The sequence below is a fragment of the Bos indicus x Bos taurus genome, chromosome 6, assembly GCF_003369695.1.
Source record: "Bos indicus x Bos taurus breed Angus x Brahman F1 hybrid chromosome 6, Bos_hybrid_MaternalHap_v2.0, whole genome shotgun sequence".
NCBI lineage: Eukaryota > Metazoa > Chordata > Mammalia > Artiodactyla > Bovidae > Bos > Bos indicus x Bos taurus.
Genome location: NC_040081.1, coordinates 61,496,623 through 61,519,797, shown reverse-complemented (window position 1 = coordinate 61,519,797; position 23,175 = coordinate 61,496,623). Strand labels below are relative to the sequence as shown.

Here is a 23,175-nt window from a genome sequence, read left to right as displayed (position 1 = left end):
TTTTACCTGACTACTCAAATAAAACAACAAAAAAAAGAGAAAGTTGAGATAAACAATCAGTTTTCATCCTTATACCAACACTAGTACAGCCATATTATCAGCCTTATCTTGCTAAGTGGGCTTCCCTGGAGGCTCCGTGGTATAGAATCTGCCTGCAATAAGGGAGTGAGTCGAGTTGAGTTGAGTCACTGAGTTGTGTCCAACTGTTGCGACCCCATGGACTGTAGCCCACCAGCCTCCTCTGTCCATGGAATTCTCAGGCAGGAATACTGGAGTTGTTTACCATTTCCTATTCCAGGGGATCTTCCCAACCCAGGGATCGAACCTGGGTCTCCTGCACTGCAGGCAGATTTTTTACCGACTGAGCTACCAGGGAAGCCCAATGCAGGAGACCAGGGTTCAATTCCTGGGTTGGGAAGATCCCCTGGAGGCGGGCATGGCAACCCACTCCAGTATTCTTGCTTGGAGAATTCCATGGACAGAGGAGCCTGGCGGGCTGTGTTCCATGGGGCTGCAAAGAGTCGGGCACGACTGAGCGACTAAGCAGCGGCGGTGGCAGCATATCCAGTAGTTGGCTGAGCAGGGATTCATATCGCAGTTCTGTCTTAATTCCAAATCGCATGTTCCTAATCCATATGTCATTCTGCTAGTGGTTTAAAAGAAAGCAAGAATGTATGTAAAACATTGGCATCTTGAAAAATAAAATGTAACCACTCATACAGTTGAGTCATCATGAAATCAGCTCTTGGAATTGGGAGACATGGTGTGTTCAGGACCTGTCCGCATAGGAAATGAGACTAGCCGTGTGTGCCCTGTGTGATGTAATATATTCTGTCCTCCTTCAGGGTGAAGGTGGGGATTTGCTTGTTGTGATTTTCCCTCAACTCCTCTTTTAGAGTCTTCTTACTGAAAGTACTTAGTGTTCCCTTAGATCTCTAATCCCACGCTCCTCCTTTCTGGCTGATCAAACCCTTATTATGAATGCTTCGCGGTAGACTTTGCACAATGGGTTTTGCTGTCTTCTCACTCAGATAAGATGGATGTGTTGTTTTTGCTGGCTACACCCAATGGCTTCTCAAACCCTGATTCTTTTCAGCTGGGTGTGTGAATTCTGACCTTATTTGGCAAGCCCTTGGCTGTGTGAGAGTCCAAATATGATTTCTTGGTTTAAAAAGCACCAAGATAAAAGCTCCTTCTTGGCCTGGGTGGCACGATTTCTCCAGAACTAGGTCAATGAGGCATGCTGATGATTTAACACTCTTAGTCTAGCCCAGCTTTGACAGAGGTACAAGATTCTCTTCTCTTAAATGCAACCACTTTGTTGCGTGCAAAGTGATTTTGAGAAGGGAAGCCCAGGAGTGAATGATGTCCAGTGGAATGCGGCAGTCTTGGAGAGCCAGCATTATGGAATGCCTCTGAGAGGCCCATGGCCATCAGGGACTCTGTATTCCAGAGCTCCCATATTTTAAAGCTAACAAGTGTGATGACTGCCTTAACCTCTGAACTGGTCTTGCACCCTCCGTTCTTCCCATTCCATCCCCAGTTGGACACCAGTGAACTTTCTGAGATATAAATCTGATCCTGTCCCTCCCCTTCTGAAATTCTTCTCCAGATGCCCTGTGCCTTTGGAATCCCCAACATAAAAAAATAACCACTTTGATTTTCATTCCCTGCCAGCTCTTCCAGGCTCATCGTTTTCCTAACTTACTATTCAGAGTTTGAGATGACTGATCCAATTTTATCATCAGAACAACCCTATTAAATTAGCGTTATTTAAATCATCACATACCTCCCTTCATTTATCGGTTCCATATTGACTAAATGGCAGCTTCTCAAACACAATATGCTTTAGCATACCTATGTCTTCGCACATGTGATGTCTTCTGTTTGGAATTTCTTCACTCATCCCTCCCCACCTCTCCCTAGTACTTGGCTAAGTCTTTATTCTTCTTTAGGATTTAAGGTTAGATGTTAACTGATGTTGGATGAGTTTTTTGAGCCACCCAGACTAAGAAAATACTTATTTCCTGTGTTTATCTTTTGTACGCACAGAAAAGTTTGTGTTTACTTTTAAGATCATATATAGCATATAGTCATGTGATTATTTAGGGAGAGTACTGTTTTTCTCTGATGGTAATCATATATTACAGTTGAGAGGCTTTGTCTGTAGTTTGGGATTGGAAGGAGAGGAGAGAAATGAGACCAGAGAACCTAAGGCCAGGCTAAGGAAGAAGGGTTGGAGCTGACCAAGGAAGTATCAAGACTGATCAGTCAGAATGGAGGGCTGATGCAGAGATGGGCTGCTCACCACTATTCCACATCAAGGGTCTGCAAATTCCAGCCCAAGAACCACTTCCACTCACCACCTGTTTTTGTAAATAAAGTTTCCTTAGAACACAGCGCCACCCATGTGTTTACAAATTGTCTCTACAATGACAGAATTGAGTCATTGCAACACAGAGTGTATGACCCTCAAACCTGAAAATATTTACCATCTGTCACTTGATAGAAGGAGTTTTGTCAGCCTTGCTGGAGATGAGCAGTTAGGTCCTCAAACCAGCAGCTTAGTTACCAGCGCACATTTCCAGGTTTCACGAACTCAGTGAAAAGCTCTGGGTATAGGGTCCGCTGATCTGTGTAATAAGCCCTTCAGGTAAAATATGAAGACCCCTGCTCTCCATTCCTACTCCTGTGGCTAAGTACTTGGGGCTTGATGACTGCCAGGCAGCTGAAGCTAGGAGAAACAGATCCCAATGTGAAGCAAGGAGGGTACAGTCAGAAAACAAGGCAGGGAGCAAACCAAAGAACAGATTCTGAAGCACAGATCCCAGGAAGGAAGGGACTCTGGTTGTGTCCCACTGTCTTGCCCAGAATGGCAAGGGTGTGTGGCTGTGTGAGAGAGAGACAGTGCAGGCATGCATGGGTGTGTGTGTGTGTGTGAATGCAGGCATGCGTGTGTGCTTGGAAGGGAGTCCATCCCAGAGTGTGAATCTGGGGCATACAGGTGGAAAACAGGAAGCAGGCACCCCTGGCCAGAGAGCCTCAGGACTGAGGCTGAAACCCCTTCATAGAAACAGATCAGAACTAAGAACTGAGCAACAGAGACAAATGTTTCAGAGTGTGATGATTTATATAAGATTCTAACTTTCATTTAATCTCAGGTTCACTCCTCATTCGCTGCCCTGGGATGTGTATTATTCTTGGTGTCTTGTTCTTACCATCCCAGCTCAGCTGCACCCTGATTCAGTCTTATATAGTTTACTCAACCTCCCTACTAACTGAAGGAATCAGTGTGAGCACTTAGCAGTATCTGATATTTCTCGGCTACAGAAATGTTTCTTCATTCTCCGAATCACATCTTATTTTATGTTGTCATAAAGGTTGCCAAATGTTACTAGTATTTATCCATATTTACTCCAGTGATAACATTTATTTGCCAGTATTATTTCTTTTATTTGTCTTCAAAGAAACTTCTGCCAAATAGTCCATGTTGTAATCTGAAGCCCAAGTTACTGTGCTTTTTCTCATTTAGAAACATATCACAAACTTTTTTAAAAAATCCAGAATAGATCTAAACCCTGAGACAATATTTGTTAACATGGAATAAATCACTTTGAGGTTCTGTTATTTAGTAAAATATACATACATTGGGGAAAAAATGTAATTTCTAAATCTGTCATAATACATTTTCCCCTAGTTTTTAAGTACTCTGCATGAAGCTTTTTATCTTTACTAGGGTAGATATTTACTAGATATTACTAGATATTTTTATCTTTTTTTAAAAAATTACATCAGAAACATCTAAAAGAGAAATAAGATTATTGAGGACTTTACTGGGTAAATAAATACTATTTCATAATTTTTCAGTGATAACTAAATCTATGTCAAAGAGGCATCAACTGAAACTTTGATAACTTTTGGCACAGTTACATTTTGAAAGTAAAATTAGTGTTTTAGGCTTTTTTTTTTAAATTCCGTAAATGTCATGGGAATTTTATCACGTTTCAACACTTGCTGAATATGTAATTCCCATAGTGACCATTAGTGGCCATCTGTGTAAGGTAATACATGTTTGGGATGAAATTGATTACGGCCTAAACACTCTTGTGTTAAGATCAGGAAAAGCACGCAAAGTTCAAATCTTTTTTCCTAATGATCGTTATGTAGCTAAAGATATTAATTTCCAGAGACTGAACAGTCTATCACTCAAGAGCTAATCTCACAACAAATGACATCGAAGCCAAAGGAAAGGAAGCCGCAGAGCCGTCCACTAAAATTAGTAAGTGCCCTGCTCGAGGAGCTCTCGGGATAAAGGCGAAATGAACAGCTTTCAGATGCAGTGTTTCTTTTACAGGCAGCAAGGTAAACCCACTGCAGTTCTGCTGAATATTCAGAAATGTTTCACTAGAAATTCCTGTTCTCATAGCCACCAGCACACTGCACATTAACCTGCTATGACATTTCTCAACATGTACATTGCTGGCCCTACATCTTTGGTACTTTATTTTTGCCTGGTTTGAAAAATGTTTCCTTTTTACCGGTACAAAACCAGCTGCTTTCCTTCTTTCAAATGTGCTTTCAATATAATCTCCACCAGCGCAGTCATTTTATTTTTATTAGGCTTGTTCACGGCAGTGGATACCCGTGTACTTCCTGTGCTCATTTATCCCCTTAGAGTAGAACTAAAAAACATACAAATATATTTGTTTATTTATTTCTAATTAATGTATTCACATCTTGGCTTTCATATTATCTACCCCAGGGTTTTGTGAAATATTACCAAAAAAAATTTCTTTTTTGGTTTAAAATTTTTGAGAGCATGTATGACTCAACTATCTTCATGAGATCCTTTAAAAATCTTATCATGCCTTCTGTAGAACATCTAACATTTAAAAACGGCTCTATCCTGGTCTTTGCTGGGATGTGGGCCAGAATAATTTAGCTACTAATGCCCTAAGAGTAGCTGAAAGAATTGATGAAATCATTGTCTCGGTGTTGAAATTCATCAATTGTGAGGCTAGCATAGTTGCTGCTGAACTGGTCTTCCTTTTCATTCTTGAACTTCTTGATGATAATTATTCATCAGGTTTTGATAGATTTCAAATCTGCTTCCCATTAAAGATAATAAAGTAATGCCATGTTTTTAAAGAAGGAAATTTGCCTTCCTGTCATATATGTTATATACTAAGAAGTCATGCATCAAGTGTACCTAATAGCTGCGTAAGTTATTTGGAGTATATTGAAGGCAAAATGGTCTAGATTGCGACAGTACTTTAGAACATTTGGATTTGGGTGTTTGGGGTTTTTTGGTTTTTTTTTTTTCTTTGTCATGCATTCTCTGCAAATATGTCAAACTCTGACTATCAGTCTTCTGGGGATACAATATAAAGATGAATAAGACATGGTCCATGCTTTTTCTTTCAATTTAAAACTTCACTTTCTTTATAAAAGACTCCCCAGAGCCCTTCCTCAGCATCACCTCAGTACCTGGGCTTACAGGGTCTTCCTTGAGTCAGCACTTAGTGCTCAGGCCAGCATTCTTAGAAGGAATATGCCCAAGACAGGGCCCTACCCTCCCTGTTGCCAAATTGGGACATCAACCTGCAACCAGAGCAAGACCTCCATTTGTTCCTCTCCTTAATATTACTTGAGTAGAGAAGTACTTGAATAAAGAAGTAAGTACTAGCCCTTAACACACTGATGCCCATTTCATTTACTTCAGCCAATATTTATGAGACTGAGAGCTGACTGTTGTTCTGGACACCATCATTGACAGAAGGGACAAGAATGGGATGGGCAATACAGGAAATCTTGGTTCAAGCCCTACCCTTCTGTAATCTTACCCCAGTATTCACTGTCGTTTATCATTGCCCCTATCTGGGCTTCTGTCACCTCATTTGTAAAACAAGGAGCTTGGAGACATGGTCCCTACTTTTGAACAAAACTACCAGAGTCATACATTTAAGCAGTTAACCTTTATATGATAAATTAAGGGCTTCCCTGGTAGCTCAGACAGTTAAGAATCTGCCTGCAATGCAGGAGACCTGGGTTCAACCCCTAGGTTAGGAAGCTCCCCTGGAGAAGAGAATAGCAATCTACTCCAGTATTCTTGAACAGAGAATTCCATGAACAGAGGAGACTGGCAGGCTATAGTCCATGAGGTTGCAGAGTCAGATAAGACTCAGCAACTAACACTTTCACTTTCAAGATGTGTAAAAATGGCAAAGCTCTATCAGAGCACAGCAGAGGGAAAAACTTGAGTTAAGAAGTAAATGAAAACTTCAAAAAAGCAGTAGCTTTTGAATTTGGACTTGCAGGGTGAGCCAGAGCAGGGCAGTGGGTGATATCAGGGCAGTGGGAGATATGTGTGTATCTATGTCCGTACGTATACATGTAAATATATACATGCGTGTATGTACAAAAACGAACAGAAGCAGAAGATATTAAGGTGGCAAGATAGAGGTGGCAAGAATACACAGAAGAACTATACAAAAAAAGATCTTCATGACCCAAATAACCATGATGGTGTGATCACTGACCTAGAGTCAGATATCCTGGAATGTGAAGTCAAGTGGACCTTAGGAAGCATCACTACAAACAAAGCTAGTGGAGGTGATGGAATTCCAGTTGAGCTATTCCAAATCCTGAAAGATGATGCTGTGAAAGTGCTGCACTCAATATGTCAGCAAATTCGGAAAACTCAGCAGTGGCCACAGGACTGGAAAAGGTCAGTTTTCATTCCAATCCCAAAGAAAGGCAATGCCAAAGAATGCTCAAACTACCACACAATTGCACTCATCTCACATGCTAGTAAAGTAATGCTCAAAATTCTCCAAGCCAGGCTTCAGCAATATGTAAACTGTGAAATTCCAGATGTTCAAGCTGGTTTTAGAAAAGGCAGAGGAACCAGAGATTAAATTACCAACATCCGCTGGATCATCGAAAAAGCAAGAGAATTCCAGAGAAACATCTGTTTCTGCTTTATTGACTATGCCAAAGCCTTTGACTGTGTGGATCACAATAAACTGGAAAATTCTGAAAGAGATGGGAATACCAGACCACCTGACCTGCCTCTTGAGAAATGTGTATGCAGGTCAGGAAGCAACAGGTAGAACTGGACATGGAACAACAGACTGGTTCCAAACAGGAAAAGGAGTACATCAAGGCTGTAATTGTCACCCTGCTTATTTAACTTATATGCAGAGTACATCATGAGAAACACTGGGCTGAAAGATGCACAAGCTGGAATCAAGATTGCCAGGAGAACTATCAATAACCTCAGATATGCAGATGACGCCACCCTTATGGCAGAAAGTGAAGAGGAACTAAAGAGCCTCTTGATGAAAGTGAAAGTGGAGAGTGAAAAAGTTGGCTTAAAGCTCAACATTCAGAAAACTAAGATCATGGCATCCATTCCCATCACTTCATGGCAAATAGATGGGAAAACAGTGGAAACAGTGGCTGACTTTATTTTGGGGAGCTCCAAAATCACTGCAGATGGTGACTGCAGCCATGAAATTAAAAGATGCTTACTCCTTGGAAGGAAAGTTATGACCAAGCTGGACAGCATATTAAAAAGCAGAGACATTACTTTGCCAACAAAGGTCTGTCTAGTCAAGGCTATGGTTTTTCCAGTAGTCATGTATGGATGTGAGAGTTGGACTGTAAAGAAAGCTGAGCGCCGAAGAATTGATGCTTTTGAACTGTGGTGTTGGAGAAGACTCTTGAGAGTCTCTTGGACTGCAAGCAGATCTAACCAGTCCATTCTGAAGGAGATCAGCCCTGGGTATTCTTTGGAAGGACTGATGCTATAGCTGAAACTCCAGTACTTTGGTCACCTGATGGGAAGAACTGACTCATTGGAAAAGACCCTGATGCTGGGAAAGATTGAAGGAGGGAGGAGAAGGAGACGGCAGATGAGATGGTTGGATGGCATCACCGACTTGACGAACCTGAGTTTGCGTAAGCTCTCGGAGTTGGTGACGGACAGGGAAGTCTGGCGTGCTGCAGTCCATGGGGTCGCAAATAGTTGGACACAGCTGAGCGACTGAACTAGACTGAATGCATGTGCACACATCTATGTTTCAGCATTGTGGCGGAGACTGTTAACTGGCTAATTTACTACCTACTCCCATCCCCGTTCTGCCTTGCCACCTCCACTAAGTCTAGAAAAGTTAAATGTTGGTAGTTAGGGACGGCCATGTAGCACCATCTGGCCAGTTGCTATTTTGGGAAATACACTGAGGAATTTTATAAACCCTTCTGCTCTTCAAATAAGAGATGGATACATTTGGTTTCACCTCCTAATTCTTGTCTTCACAGTGGTTGTGGTAGCTGTGACAGTCACATTGAGACATTGAGAGAGATCTAGAGAATAAGTGGAAATATAGTCAAGCCAACCATCTTTGGCCCAAAATACCCACTTCAGTACTAATGATGTAAGAAATATGGAACTTTACTTAAGCTACTTTTAGTCAGATTTTCCTATTATTTATAGCCAAAAACATTCCTAAGTAATAGACTCAGCAACTATACCCACACACACTCTCTCAATTTTACATGTTTGTATATATATTTAACTTTATTTTCCATACCTACCAAGACTTGGGGCTATTTTTAGACTTGGATTTTGATGAAAAGTAAATAGGACTTAATGTTAGAGAAAAAATAGAAAGTGGAATGCCTTCTTCGTTGTTACCAACCCAGACACTATCCTTTGCAATAATTTCCCTTGTATCTGTTCTGTCCTTGTCTGATAGTGGAAATGAAACATGAAGGCAAGCAGGAAGAGAATGGTTGAGAAGAAAGATAAATGCTGAAGTAGTTCATTCTGGAAGTTAGGTTATGGGGAAATGCCTAAGACTAAGAATTAGTTTGTTGTGGCTTGCAGAACACCACTGGAAGGGTTCCCAAGTGGTGACAATGCCTAGTCACATGATAGATAGGTTTAAATCCTAGTCCGTCGTTGCGCATACCTATGTATTTAGGACCAAAAACACCATTAGCTGTTTCCATTTGGCAAGCCAGGGTTCCCTAGCAGCCAGGAGATTGTTCTCCCTTTCCTGCCATTTAGGAAGTTGAGAGAAGAAACCATTCTTCTTTGTCCGAGATTGGAACAGCTTTCCACAGAGTGTTTTGGTTTTGTTCAGTCTTATATGAAAGATACCATCAAATAAGCAAGAGATCTTTAATGGACTCCGACCTTCCATGACACAAACGTGAAACCAAGTTAAAAACACTCAGCCTGTTCTTTCGTTCAGAGACCAGTGCGGTTGCTTTGTTTATTGCTCCTTTATTCATCCTAACTGTATTGTGTGTCTACATTTCCTGACTCTGTATGCGATTGTCATTTAATAATGTCAGCATGTAACTTTGCTCTTTTTCAACCAGGTCACTTGGATTATTCTTCACTGTGGTGACCTTCCATAGTTTGTGTTTTTATTTTTTCTTAGTAGCTGCCTGCTCCTATTTAACTGTTTTTGATTCCCTCCTTCTACGTGTGTGTGTGTGTGTGTGTGTGTGTGTGTGTGTGTGTGTGTGTGTTCAGAATCAGTTCCTTACCTTAGAGGGGAGGAAGGTAGCTTCAGTGTGTGTGTGTGTGTTCAGAATCAGTTCCTTACCTTAGAGGGGAGGAAGGTAGCTTCAGTGTGTGTGTGTGTGTGTGTGTGTGTGTGTGTTCAGAATCTTGTTCAGACACTTGTTTATGTGACCAAAGGTTATTTCTGAGACAGGAAGTAAGGTTTTGCCAGTTTTCATTGATCTAATAATTAATTCTGATTTTACAGAAAGAGTTTATATTAGTCAGCTCGGGCTGCCATAATCGAATATGGCATATTAGGTGACTTAAGCTTCAGAAAGTTATCTCTTCACAGTCCTAGGAGCTTACCTTAGTGGGGAGGAAGGTAGCTTCAGTCTTCTGTCAGAAGTACTGGTTGAGATTTAGGAATCCTTGAGAGAAAAAACTCAATGGGATAGTTGGAATTCACACTGAATTCATGGATTATCATTTAGTCTCTGATTTTAAAACACTTTAATGTTTTGTTCCTAAAGACTCTAAACCATTTTCTTAATCTTAAAAATGTTGCTGCTCTTTTTCTTCAGAATCTTCAACTACTGGGAGCCACAGCCATTGAGGATAAATTACAAGATCAAGTGCCTGAAACCATAGAAACTCTAATGAAAGCAGACATCAAAATCTGGATCCTTACAGGAGACAAGCAGGAAACTGCCATTAACATTGGTAATTCAGCTAGTTTAAACTTTATGTCATGGTGCTTTTTAACATGTTTTGATACATTTTAGAAGATATATTTGAGGTATTTCAAGATTTGAAAGATTTAGTGTTTTGAGATTTCCTTATTTGTGGTTTCACTTAGCTTATCTATTTACTTATGGCCCCAGTCAGAGAAGGCAATGGCACCCCACTCCAGTACTCTTGCCTGGAAAATCCCATGGACGAAGGAGCCTGGTAGGCTGCAGTCCATGGGGTCACTAAGAGTCAGACACGACTGAGCAACTTCACTTTCACTTTTCACTTTTCACTTTCATGCATTGGAGAAGGAAATGTTCTTGCCTGGTGAATCCCAGGGACGGGGGAGCTTGGTGGGCTGCCATCTATGGGGTCGCACAGAGTCGGACACAACTGAAGCGACTTAGCAGCAGCAGCAGCAGCAGCATGGCCCCAGTGCCCCCTTTAAAGATGCAGTGATTATCTATACAGCCAAACTTTAGCTCTTGCAGCCACATAGTGCCCTCTCTCACCTTTGAACTCTGCCTGCCCCTAATTCACCTCCTTAATTGACACACATGGATGAACTTTCTGCAGTTGTCTGCCAGAGTCTGGAGACTAGAATTATGGCAAGCTTGTATACTGACACTTGTTTATGTGACCAAAGGTTATTTCTGAGACAGGAAGTAAGGTTTTGCCAGTTTTCATTGATCTAATAATTAATTCTGATTTTACAGAAAGAGTTTATATTAGTCAGCTCGGGCTGCCATAATCGAATATGGCATATTAGGTGACTTAAGCATCAGAAAGTTATCTCTTCACAGTCCTAGGAGCTGGAGTCCCAAATCAAGATGTCAGCAAGTTGGTTTCTCCCAAGGCCTCCCCTCTTGGCTTGTAGACGGTCACATCTCTGTGTGTCCGCGCCTGACCTCTCCTCTGTGGATGCTCACAGCGCGTCTGGTGTTCTGTCCTCTTCCTATAAGGACACTAGTCCTGTTGGATGAGGGATCACCCTTATGATCTCGTTTAACTTTAACTCTTTGAAGACCCTGTCTCCAAATACTGTCACACTGGTGGCTGGGGCTTCAACATATGAATTGGGAGGTGGGACAAAATTCAGTCTGTAACAGAGGAGAAAGGTAATGTTTGCTGGTAGAGGCCTGTAGTACCAATAATGTACAAGAAAAATAGTCATTTCCCCCCGCAAATTCAGCAGTAGCATGTTGCCTGAGCACTGTGAACCCTGACATCAACCTCTGGATGATACTGATTATACAAATTACGCACAAAACTCTCCCAAAATTAAAGAAACCATTTCAGGAGTATTCACAAACTAAAACCACATTTTTTGAAAGTCATTAAGTATCATCTATATTAAAAAAAAAGATTTTAGCTAATATTCCTTTTAGAAATGTGAGTAATCAGTATATTCTGTGATAAATACTATACTTATAAATATAGTATTTATATTAAACTATGAATACTATAAATTCATAGTTCAGTTCAGTTGCTCAGTCATGTCTGACTCTTTGCGACCCCACGAATTGCAGCACTCCAGGCCTCCCTGTCCATCACCAACTCCCAGAGTTCACTCAGACTCACGTCCATCGAGTCAGTGATGCCATCCAGCCATCTCATCCTCTGTCGTCCCCTTCTCCTCCTGCCCCCAATCCCTCCCAGCATCAGAGTCTTTTCCAATGAGTCAACTCTTCACATGAGGTGGCCAAAGTACTGGAGTTTCAGCTTTAGCATCATTCCTTCCAAAAAACACCCAGGACTGATCTCCTGGAGATCAGGAGACCTGGAAAATGCAAATATGATAAAGTAGTGTAACTACAGATAGAGGGGGAATAAATGGTGGTTAAGAGTGATCCGTGGGGAAGATGAACAGTCCTCAGGATGGTCCTGGATATGTAGCCAGTGTGAAAATACCTATGAAAAGGAGAGAAGGGTGGTGGTTTCTAGTAACCCTTAACTTCTAGAATCCTAAAAGTTGTTCCTAGAAAAAGGAAAGTAAGATTCATTCATTTAGCAAATGATTATGGTGCCTGTGGTACCAGGCATCAGTTAAGAACACAGAACAAAATGTATCAGAACCTCTGCCATCGGAACTCAGATTCTGGTCAGGGAAACAGACAATAATATAAATGAGAAAAACACATAATATACTTCATGGCAATAATTGTTCTAAAGAAAAATAAAGCAGGGAAGGGAGAATAGGGCATTACACTGCTGCTGTTGCTGGAAAGTGGCTTTAGTCGTGTCTAACTCTGTGCGACCCCATAGACGGCAGCCCACTAGGCTCCTCTGTCCCTGGGATTCTCCAGGCAAGAATACTGGAGTGGGTTGCCATTTCCTTCTCCAATGCATGAAAGTGAAAAGTGAAAGTTTTCACTTTACACAGAGGGGTTCAATTTTAAATCAGGAAGTCAGGAAGAAGTATTGAAAAAGTGAAAGCCCAGAAACAACCTATGAGAAGAAAGGGAGCTTGTCACTCAAATGATTCGGGACAGCTGTCTTCTGTCCAACAGAAAGAGCAGATATGCCCAGGGCTAGAGGAGGAGAAGAGGTGAGCGGTGTAACAGAGCTCAGGTTGGATGGAGCCACCTACACTGTTGTCCAGTCTTGGCATTTACTCTGAGATGGAAAACCACTGCATGGTACTGAACAAAGTGGAGGAAACACTTGATCCGACTTTCCTATTAAAAAAAAAAAAAAACTCTATGTATCTGTCTGGCTGCTAGACTCAGAGTAGACTCAAAGGGAAGCAAGTATTGAAGCAGGAAGGCCAGACACTGTTGAATTCATCCAAGCAGGACATGGTGATGCTTGGACCTGGGTGGTAAAATAGAGGTGGTTAGGAATGGTTGGACTCTGGATGTATTTTTGAAGGTACAGCCAACAGGATTGATTGATAGATTAGACACAGAGTATGGGAGAAAGGAAGGAATCCCAGGTAACTTCAAGGTGCTTTAGCCTTAGCAATTGAAGGATGGAGTTGCCATTAACCAAATGAGGAAGACTAAAGGAGGAGCGAGTTTTCTGGAGGGAAAACTTCCTTCTTTCTGAAGGGAGGTTAAGCGCCTAATTTTAGATGTGTTAAGTTGGAGATGTTTATTTTACACCTAAATGTCTGCTGTAAAGTAGGCACTGCCATGTGAGAGTCCAGAGTTCAGGAAAGAGGGATTTATGAGATCTAGAATGGTCAACATTTCAGTCCAGTTCAGTCGCTCAGTTGTGTCCAACTCTTTGCAACCCCATGGACTGCAGCACGCCAGGCTTCCCTATCTATCACCAACTCTCACAGCTTGCTCAAACTCATGTCCATCAAATCAGTGATGCCATCCTACAATCTCAATCTCTGTTGTCCCCTTCACCTGCCTTCAATCTTTCCCAGCATCAGGGTCTTTTCCAATGAGTCAGTTCTTCACATCAGGTGGCCAAAGTATTGGAGTTTCAGATTTAGCATCAGTCCTTCCAATGAATATTAGGACTGATTTCCTTTAGGATAGACCGGTTTGATCCTCTTGCAGTCCAAGGGACTCTTGAGAGTCTTCTCCAACATAACAGTTCAGAAGCATCAATTGTTCAGTGCTCAGCTTTCTTTACAGTCCAACTCTCACATCCATACATGAATATCTGGAAAAACCATAGCCTTGACTAGATGGACCTTAGTTGGCAAAGTAATATCTCTGCTTTTTAATATGCTGTCTAGGTTGGTTGTAACTTTTCTTCCAAGGAGTAAGCATCTTAATTTCATGGCTTCAGTCACCATCTGCAGTGATTTGGGAGCTCCCCAAAATAAAGTCAACCAGTGTTTCCACTGTTTCCCCATCTATTTGCCATGAAGTGATGGGAACGGATGCCATGATCTTAGTTTTCTGAATGTTGAGCTTTAAGCCAACTTTTTCACTCTTCTCTTTCACTTTCATCAAGAGGCTCTTTAGTTCTTCTTCACTTTCTGCCATAAAGGTTGTGTCATCTGCATATCTGAGGTTATTGATATTTCTCCTGGCAATCTTGATGCCAGCTTGTGCTTCCTCCAGCCCAGCATTTCTCATGATGTACTCTGCATATAAGTTACATAAGCAGGGTGACAATATACAGCCTTGACGTACTCCTTTCCCGATTTGGGATCAGTCTGTTGTTCCATGTCCAGTTCTAACTGTTGCTTCTTGACCTGCGTACAGATTTCTCAGGAGGCAGGTAAAATGGTCTAGTATTCCCATCTCTTGAAGACTTTTCCACAGTTTGTTATGATCCACACAGTCAAAGGCTTTGGCATAGTCAATAAAGCAGAAATAGATGTTTTTCTGGAACTCTCTTGCTTTCTGGATAATCTATTGGGTGTTGGCAATTTGATCTCTGGTTCCTCTGCCTTTTCTAAATACAGCTTGAATATCTGAACGTTCACAGTTCATGTACTGTTGAAGCCTGGCTTGGAGAATTTTGAGCATTACTTTGCTAGCGTGTGAGATGAGTGCAATTGTGCAGTAGTTTGAACATTCTTTGACATTGCCTTTCTTTGGGATTGGAATGAAAACTGAGGAATGAGATCACGAAAGAAATAAGTGTAGATGGTACTGTTTTACATGTGAGCTGGGCCAAAAAGGTTGCCTATTTTTGTCTAGCCATGTTCAGCTGTAGGCAAACAAGTGGGCAGAGTTGGTTTGATCAGCAGGTGAGTTTGCCCTGTACCAAGTACAGCAAAGCAAGAGAGAGCAGGAGAAAAGAAAATGTGATAACAGTCCAAGGGCAGGGAGATAGATAGTGGTGGGATCAATGGTCCAAGAGAAACCCAGACAACCTCCTGCATCCTTCTCCCAAACAACCGTTGGCCCATCTTCTGCTCTACATGTTGGTCATCATGAAGGGTATGCCATAGGCACTTAACAGTTTTCAGAACATTGAGAATCCTTACTGTATTCTCTTTCCATGTTTGTTTATCAAGGCAGCCTTAACCTGTCAGGTGATGTCCTTGTATCTTATCCCCCTTTTATAGCAAGCAGAGTATTTCTTTTTCAAACTTCTGCAGATCCAGAAGACAGCTGACTGCCATCTTTCTTGTTCAAATAGATAGCATTTTAATTTTACCAAAGAATATATATAAAATTCATAAGTTTTGTAGTTTTAGCATTTTAACATCTTCATCTTCTTTCTCTAGAGAAATTAATTATGTCAACCAATTTACTCTGTTTGGACATAGGGCACTCCTGCAAACTTCTGAGGAAGAACATGGGAATGATTGTTATAAATGAAGGCTCTCTTGATGTAAGTAAGATTGTCTTTTTGAAAAACTTTTAGTAACTTACCTTGTATTTTATATTCAGCTAACTTGAGACATTTTGTTTTCCTGGGTTAAAAGGTGCCTTATTACTGTCATTCTGCTGGAACAAATGTACACTGTTTTGAACCACTGATGTAAATAGACACTAGTTTTGTGTCTTTAACAGCTAAAAGAAATTGCTAAACGTTGTGAGACCAAAAAGCTGCTTTACAAAAGCGTTATGTCAAGAGATTGCTGAGTGACTACAGCTTCTTTGTATCTGCCTGAGTATTTTGTATATTTCAGTATTACTACATATTATATATGTAATATTTCAGTATTAATATTTTGCTTCTTTTTTAAAAAAATGTGAAAGCTATTGAACAACACCAAATAGCCAACAGTCAACTCTTTTTTTAATGTCTGAAGTTCAGAATTGACATAGAAATTCCTAGGATATCTTTTTTCATGACTAAGATCGCATGAAGTTATATTTGGAAAAGAGGGAAACATTTTTTAGGAGTATAAAAGATAGAAGTTAACCCCCAAAATGTAGGTCATGACCTGTAAATATTTCAAAGGAAAGATGACTATTTGCAATTTAAGGTGGAAGACAGAACAGGAAAGGTGATATACAGCTGCTTGAAATAGCCCTTGTGACGCAAAGAGCAGAACAGAGGAAACCTGATAACTAGGGATGTTGGAGAAGCTGAGAGGCCACCTCTGTGGAAGGGATGGTGAAGAAGTAGATGTTTAGAAGTTGGGTATAGACAGGAAATTACATGTAAGAAGTACTTTGTTTCTGATTTTTAGACTGGAATGATGATCTCTTCTTTATTATTGTACTTAAAATGCGCTTCCCTTTCTTGTGAGATCTTTGAGCACCTTGTAGCCTGAGGAATAATATATGATTTTGTAATCATGGGAACTGCTTATGCCTTTAATTATTGGAGAAGTGCTTTTTGTGAACCAGGCTTTAATCCTAAAAACACAAACAAAAACAAACAAAAAAAAAAGCCAGCCCTCCAAAAGCTTACAAATATTAAGAGAAGTAAATTGCATACAAGTAATAATGCAAAACAAATAGGTAAGTAAGGTAGATAACTTGCTGTGAAAATATCATGAAGTTTAAGGAACTATTTACAAAGTAAGTGGCATTTAGTTACATAAAGGTGAGTAAAACTTGAGTCATTGAGTAAGAGGAGCGGAAGCAGAAAGTTAGTGCAAGTTAAGTTCCTCTGTTGGGGCCTGAAAGAGGAACATTAAACTTGAACACAAGATTATAATTTTTTAAGTATGTTTTCTTTGAATAAATACAGGCACAGAATGTAAAACTTAAAAGTTAGGAAAAGAGAAAATATAGATGATAAAAAGTGAATCTCTCACCTTTCTTTTTTTATTTTATTGAAGTATAGTTGATTACAATGTTGTGCTAATTTCCACTGTACAGGAAAATGACTCAGTTTTATATATATATGTATAGACACACATACATACATATATGTAGGTATGTAATGTATATATATATACTGTTTCATATTCTTTTCCATTATGGTTTATCACGGGATATTGAATATAGTTCCCTGTGCTGTACAGTAGGACCTTGTTGTTTATAAATCTCCCACCTTTATATCCAAGCTACTAGTTTACCTCCCCAGGGATGGCCGCTAGTTCCAGTTCGTGTGTTCATCCAGAGATGTTCTGCCGTATCTAAGGGATTTATGTGCATGTCAGTTGACACATCCTTTGTTGTTAAACACATTACAGCATCCTGTCCACACTCCTTGATACTGCACTTTGTTTTTCTCACTTAATATATCTTAGCAGTTGTTTTATAATGGTCCGTATGAAGCTACCCAATTCATTTTAACAGTGGGCACAGTATTTATAAGGCGTCCATTAAAAAGTGACAGAGGGGGTTAAACCTGGAGAGGTAATCTCAGGTCAATTGTGGAAAGCTAGGCCAGGTTTGAGAGTTGCCTTCATAGGCAAGGGGCATGACTTCATCAGCCTCTTAAAAGAGGTGTGATGTATAGAAGCAGTTGGCAAGTTGGAAGGGTGCAGACAAGGGACCAGGATAAGAGTCAGAGAGGAGGAAATGGGGGCACAGTGCCAGCGATGTGATGTAAAGTTCAGGGATACTTATCCCCATGGGGGTCCCTGGAAAAGGAGCCATCCAAGGTGGTTCCAGAACTGGGTTGCAGTTGTTCACAGCCTTGCAAAAACTTCAGTGTGAACGTTTCCATAATCCCTATAAACCTTTAGGCCTTTGTCAGCATCATAGGTTAAACGTGATGCACAGACTTTCTGACACTTGAAGGAAACCAGAAGTGGGACCTGTGAGACTGAAGTGAAAGCATGGTTGATCACATGCTTGATGTGACATCCTTTCCTTTTTGTCTGGATTTAGGCTTTCACCTTACATAGAGTGTGCTGGCATTGCTCTTTTTGTTTTCACCTGTTTCATCATTTTTCTCCAGCTCTTGGATAAACACATCCAAATGTTCTTGAAGTGTTTTTAGTGTCAAATGATATAAGCAGTAATCTCAAGAAAAAAAATAAAGAGAGAAAACTGAAATACAGAAAATATTCTGTGCACTGAATCCTGTATTGTTAAGACAGAGGCATTTATTTTCATTTTGAAGTTACCAAGATGGTAACTCAAAAGTCATAGACACTTCAAAGGTTTTTGCACTTTGTGTTGCTACAAGAGCAAACATAAATCATCCCAGGGGAATGCTCAGTTTTGATGAGAGCAAGGACCCCGTCTGTCTATTTTGGTCTGCAATCTCTGTCAGTCTCCAGCAAACTGCCTAGCTCATTGTTGTGGGCGTGCTCAGTTGCTCAGTCATGTCCGACTCTTTGTGACTCCATGGACTGTAGCCCACCAGGCTCCTCTGTCCATGGAATTCTCCAGGCAAGAATACTGGCTTGGGTTGCCATTCCCTTCTCCAGGGGATATTCCTGACCCAGGGATAGAACTCAAATCTCCTACATTGGCAGGTGGATTCTTTACCACTGAGCCATAAATATTTGAGAAATGAGTTACTGAATAATGTTTAATTAAGGGATCCCTTTTTTAAAAATTTGTGTATCAGTTTTAAATGTGGTAATAGTCTATCATATCTGATATTTAAAGAGCAAAGTGATTGGAAATGGCCTTAACAATTTGTGTTGGTTTGGTGTGAAAGATCACAGGCAGATGCTATGGCTGAGCAGATTGACACTGATTCATCCAGCATTGGACTGCCTCTGGTTCTCGCACTGGTGTCTGGAGGAGGCTTTTTCTCCCAGGCAGTTAATCGGTGACTTTAACAGATCTGGCTGTCTGGGGTCAGACCTGCTGCGGTGAACTCATTTGCTTCATAGCAGGAAAGGAAACCCCACTTTGCATCATAGCTCCTCCAGGTCTTGTGTGATACAACCCACGGCTGAGATTTCAGGCAAATCATTAGAATGAGTCTAGGGAAATCATTATTTTTCATTGCCATGGAAAAGCAAAGTATCCTCTGTGTTCACATTTGTACTGATAATAATAAAAGGGTTATCATTCCATCAGCACAAAGCGTAATTAATTTTCAAGTAATAAACTTAGAAACACACCACCTTAGGAAATAATATAATAGGAAATAAATTGTAGGTGTGCAAAGTTTTGTCAAATCACGATTTTAATGAATGTACTCAAATCACTCTGAACAGCAGCACAGTGGTTCAGGGCCCAGTTCTGCCCCACCTGAGTGGTGGATTCTGGACAAGCGGAAATTAGAGAACTTCTCTAAGCCACTTGTACTGCCTCTGAGGTAATGATAATGTTACCCTTGGCATAGGATTGGTATGGTTAGCACAGGGCACAGCACATATAAAATGAATGTTACACAATTTTGTAGAAAAATAGCCTATGTTGAAATCCTGCTCTACAGACCTAATATGGAAATCTGACTTTTCTGCCTCTGTACATTCCCAGCTCCTCTCCCAGAAGAGCAGCACTCCCCGCTAGCATGATGCCTGAGTGCAGAGCTGGGGGTTCTCACTCAGTCACCTACCCAACTATTGCCAGATGCTGACAGTGTCAGCAAGAGAGGTTCTTAGGAAGCTTGATCATATTGCTTTTAATTTAGGAAGTAAGAATTTTATGGGTAAGCATCTTTAATAATCATGTAAAGTTGATCAAAATCTGTTAGATATTTATAATAAGCAGATGATTTAGGTAACATGTAACTTTTTATCATGTAACTTTGAGCTGTTTTATTAAGGGTTCCGTGATATTGATATGAGACGTTTTCTTAAGGGTCTGCTAAAGCAAGAATTTTAAATTACTGGCTTGAAGAATATTTTGTACTTCTCTAAGTCTACAGAAATGCCCAGAAATGATCCCGTTAAATTCTCAGAAACCCCTTTGGCTTAATGACCTAGATCCAGATTCTTCCAGCATCTCTTTTTTTTAAATTTCTATTGGAGTACAGTTTTTTTACAGTGTTGTATTAGTTTTTGCTGTACAGCAAAGTGAATCAGTTATTCATATACATATATCCACTCTTTTTTGGATTCTTTCCCATAAAGGCCATTAGAGAGTAGTGAGCAGCATTCCCTGTGCTATATGGTAGGTCCTTATTAGTTATCTGTTTTACATATAGTAATGTATATATGTCAATTCCAATTTCCCAATTTATCCCCCAGCATCTCTTTTATACTTTTGGTTTGCCATGAAGTAACATGTTCAAAATATATCTGTTAAAACTGGAAACATCTAAAAATGTGAGCTAAGACCTAGGGAATCTCCCATGTGACCTATCTTTAGCTGCCATTATCTAATTAATATATTTTAAAATGTAGTATAATGGGTTTATGTTATATTAAGGAGTGTGATGATTATAGTATTCAAATGTCCCATAGCATTCTAATTCTGTGAATCTCTGAAAATACTTCAGGTGACCCAGAATATTTGTTAATGGATATTATCTAACTTTCTGTAAAAGGTAGAGAGAAAGTGAAGACTGTTTCATTGAGATAGCTCAGGATTTCACTACCCTCATCTGTCAAGTCTGGGTAAGTGGAAGGAACCATAATTTCTCAAGCCATTAACTCTTTAGGTGCCCAAATGATCTTTCTTGGGTCTCACATGATACCCTTGTAACCTTGACCTCTCCTCCTCCTAGCACCTCCTAGGACAACTGTGGGATCTGTCCTGGGAGGCAGCTCTGGACCTTAAATTTGTTCCTATTGTTTCTTCTCCTCTTTTCTACTGTCTGGATTCCCTGGGAAAAAGAAAGGGGCAGAGAGGAAAATTATATTTATGGAATCAACAGGAATGATGGTTAAATATGTATGTGAGGAATTTGGAGAAATAAATTTCCTCTACTTGGAGTCAAAAGGCTTCAAGTCTTCCCAAATTTAACTCCTGAGAAACCCTGCCTGCCTCTCCTTCTGATCATCTGGGCACAGTTGGTTTTCAGTTTCTGCTTCTGTTGGTATTCACATTTAGCCTGATGAGGAGTCAGTACCCAATATATGGGAAGTGCAGAGTATGGATCCGAAAGAAAAATGCAGGCATCTGACTATGTGAAGAGGAAGCTCTGCTGCCCCTGCAGGGTTCTATGCATGGCTGATAGAGTCATAAAAAACACTAGCTTATATTTGGACTAAAGATTTTACAGGGACAATCACATTTACACCTGAAAACATTAGTAGGCAGATACCATTATGCCCGGGCTTCCCTTGTGGCTCAGCTGTTAAAGAAACCTGGAGACCCAGGTTCAGTCCCTGGGTTGGGAAGATCCCCTGGAGGAGGGAAAGGCTACCCACTCCAGTATTCTGGCCTGGAGAATTCCACGGACTGTATAGTCCATGGGGTCACAAAGAGTTGGACACGACTGAGTGACTTTCACTTCACCATTATGCCCAATCTTGAAAGTAAACTTGACCTCTAGTGTTAAGCAAACTCTGGAGGATGTATGTAAGTCATTGGATTCTGGAGTCTAAGCAAATAGAATTTTCTGGAACCTAAGTTTCCAGTGACACTTGTAAAACAAGAGTAATAATAATACCCATCTCTAGGGTGTTGTGGGGGTTAAACCAAACAATACATTTTAAATACAATACCTAGCATTTAGTAAGCACGTTAAGAACTAGGAACCACTGTTGTGATCATCATTATTATTTCTTTTAACATCTTTATTCCCGGGGGTAGAGGGAGTTTCGTTTTGCCAAGTGCTATAAGAGGTGATTTTAAATAGCCGTCCTCCTCACTACTTAAATTTCTCTGCTTAATTTGCAAATATGAACTTAAGCCAGCTTACATTTGATTATGGATACCAGTGTTTTCTCTCACCTGTATATTTTGCAGAAAATGAATTGTTAACCACATTTGATATTAACAAGCACAAGAATATGTATTTTTCAACACCATGGTAAAAGAAAGCCCTTTATAGGATTGCACATTTTTTTCTAGCTAAATTTGGTTTTATAACACCATGTAAGCTTCAAATATAACTTACAAGCATTCATGACATAAATGGCGAAGTTGTCATCTGTACCCTTTTAAGCTCATCTTACATGTATTATGCAGACAAACCTTACTGTTTGGGAAACCAATCACTGTTGAATGGCTTCTGAAAGAAATCCAGAATAAGCAAGTTATTGAATTGGCTCCAGAAAAAGAAGGGGAAAAAGGAGAATTGAGGCTACTTCAGGTTTTGTCTTGATATGTCCCATGAGTCTAATACAATACATTTTGTATTGCTTTGAAAAATAGTTCAGGCAGGTTTTAAACCACAGTGAATTTTCTTCCACTGCCAGCTTTGGATCTTTAGGATTGTGAATTCTCTGTTACCATTAGCAAAGTTGTTTCAGCTTTTTGGCCTGAAAATGTTTAAGAGCTCAGTTTAACGTTTAAGGTGTTAATGTGTCCCTATCAGAAGCAAAGATATGTTTTTGTAATGTCCCATTGCAGGATGATTGTTCAAATACTGTCTGGCACACAGCTTGCTTCAAGTAGCGCTCAGTGAAGAAAGCGAACTTTGTTACATTTGAGAGAAATGGGTTAGTTAAAAAAAAAAAAAGTAAACATTACAAAAATGAAAATAACATATGAACAAATAATCTGTTCCCTTTTCCTCTGATTTAAGATAGTGTCTGCCACAAAGCAGAGTTTGTGGTTGAAAAAGTTCCATCGAGTCCATTGTTTGGTCTCAGAAAAACTAAATGTGTCCCCTTTTCTTAAACAAAATTCAGTAATCTTGGCTTGTGTGCAGAACCCAAAGTGAAGTTGTTCACAAATCCATAGTATTTCTGTTTTGAGAAATTCTTCCTGCCACAAGCTTGAATGGTCTTTATCCCTCTCTCTCTCTCTCTTTTTTTTTTTTTTTTGGCTAAACATCTGAGCTCTTTCAAGAGCTCTCTGAGACCTAGAATTACCGATAAATCCTTTCTAACCAGTCTACCCTCTTGCCATTTCCTCACAGCTTGTGGGCAGTTTTGAGGGGAACAGACTGCTGTGCCTTGGGACTTCTTTGCGCCTCTGCCACCCATGTCTTTTGATGAGTTATTAAACTGACAGTTTGCAGGAAGCTGTGTCCCAGGTGTGTCTGTATGCACTCGCCTCTGTTCCTTTTTTCATTTTGACTCTTTTATTGGCACATAGTTGCTTTTTGCCTCCGTTCCTACATGAATGATGATGTTTGTC

At 40.3% G+C, this 23,175-nt stretch overlaps 1 protein-coding gene across 6 annotated transcripts in view; it reads left to right on the top strand.

Moving 5' to 3' along the window:
• Positions 1-23,175, top strand: part of ATP8A1 (ATPase phospholipid transporting 8A1) — a 239,355-nt gene that overhangs the window by 122,867 nt on the left and 93,313 nt on the right. For all 6 annotated transcript variants that reach the window (XM_027544396.1, XM_027544393.1, XM_027544391.1 and 3 more), the window contains 2 exons: positions 10,102-10,240; positions 15,435-15,499. In XM_027544396.1, coding sequence (XP_027400197.1) covers positions 10,102-10,240; positions 15,435-15,499 — 204 coding nt within the window. The remainder of the gene's footprint in view (positions 1-10,101; positions 10,241-15,434; positions 15,500-23,175) is intronic.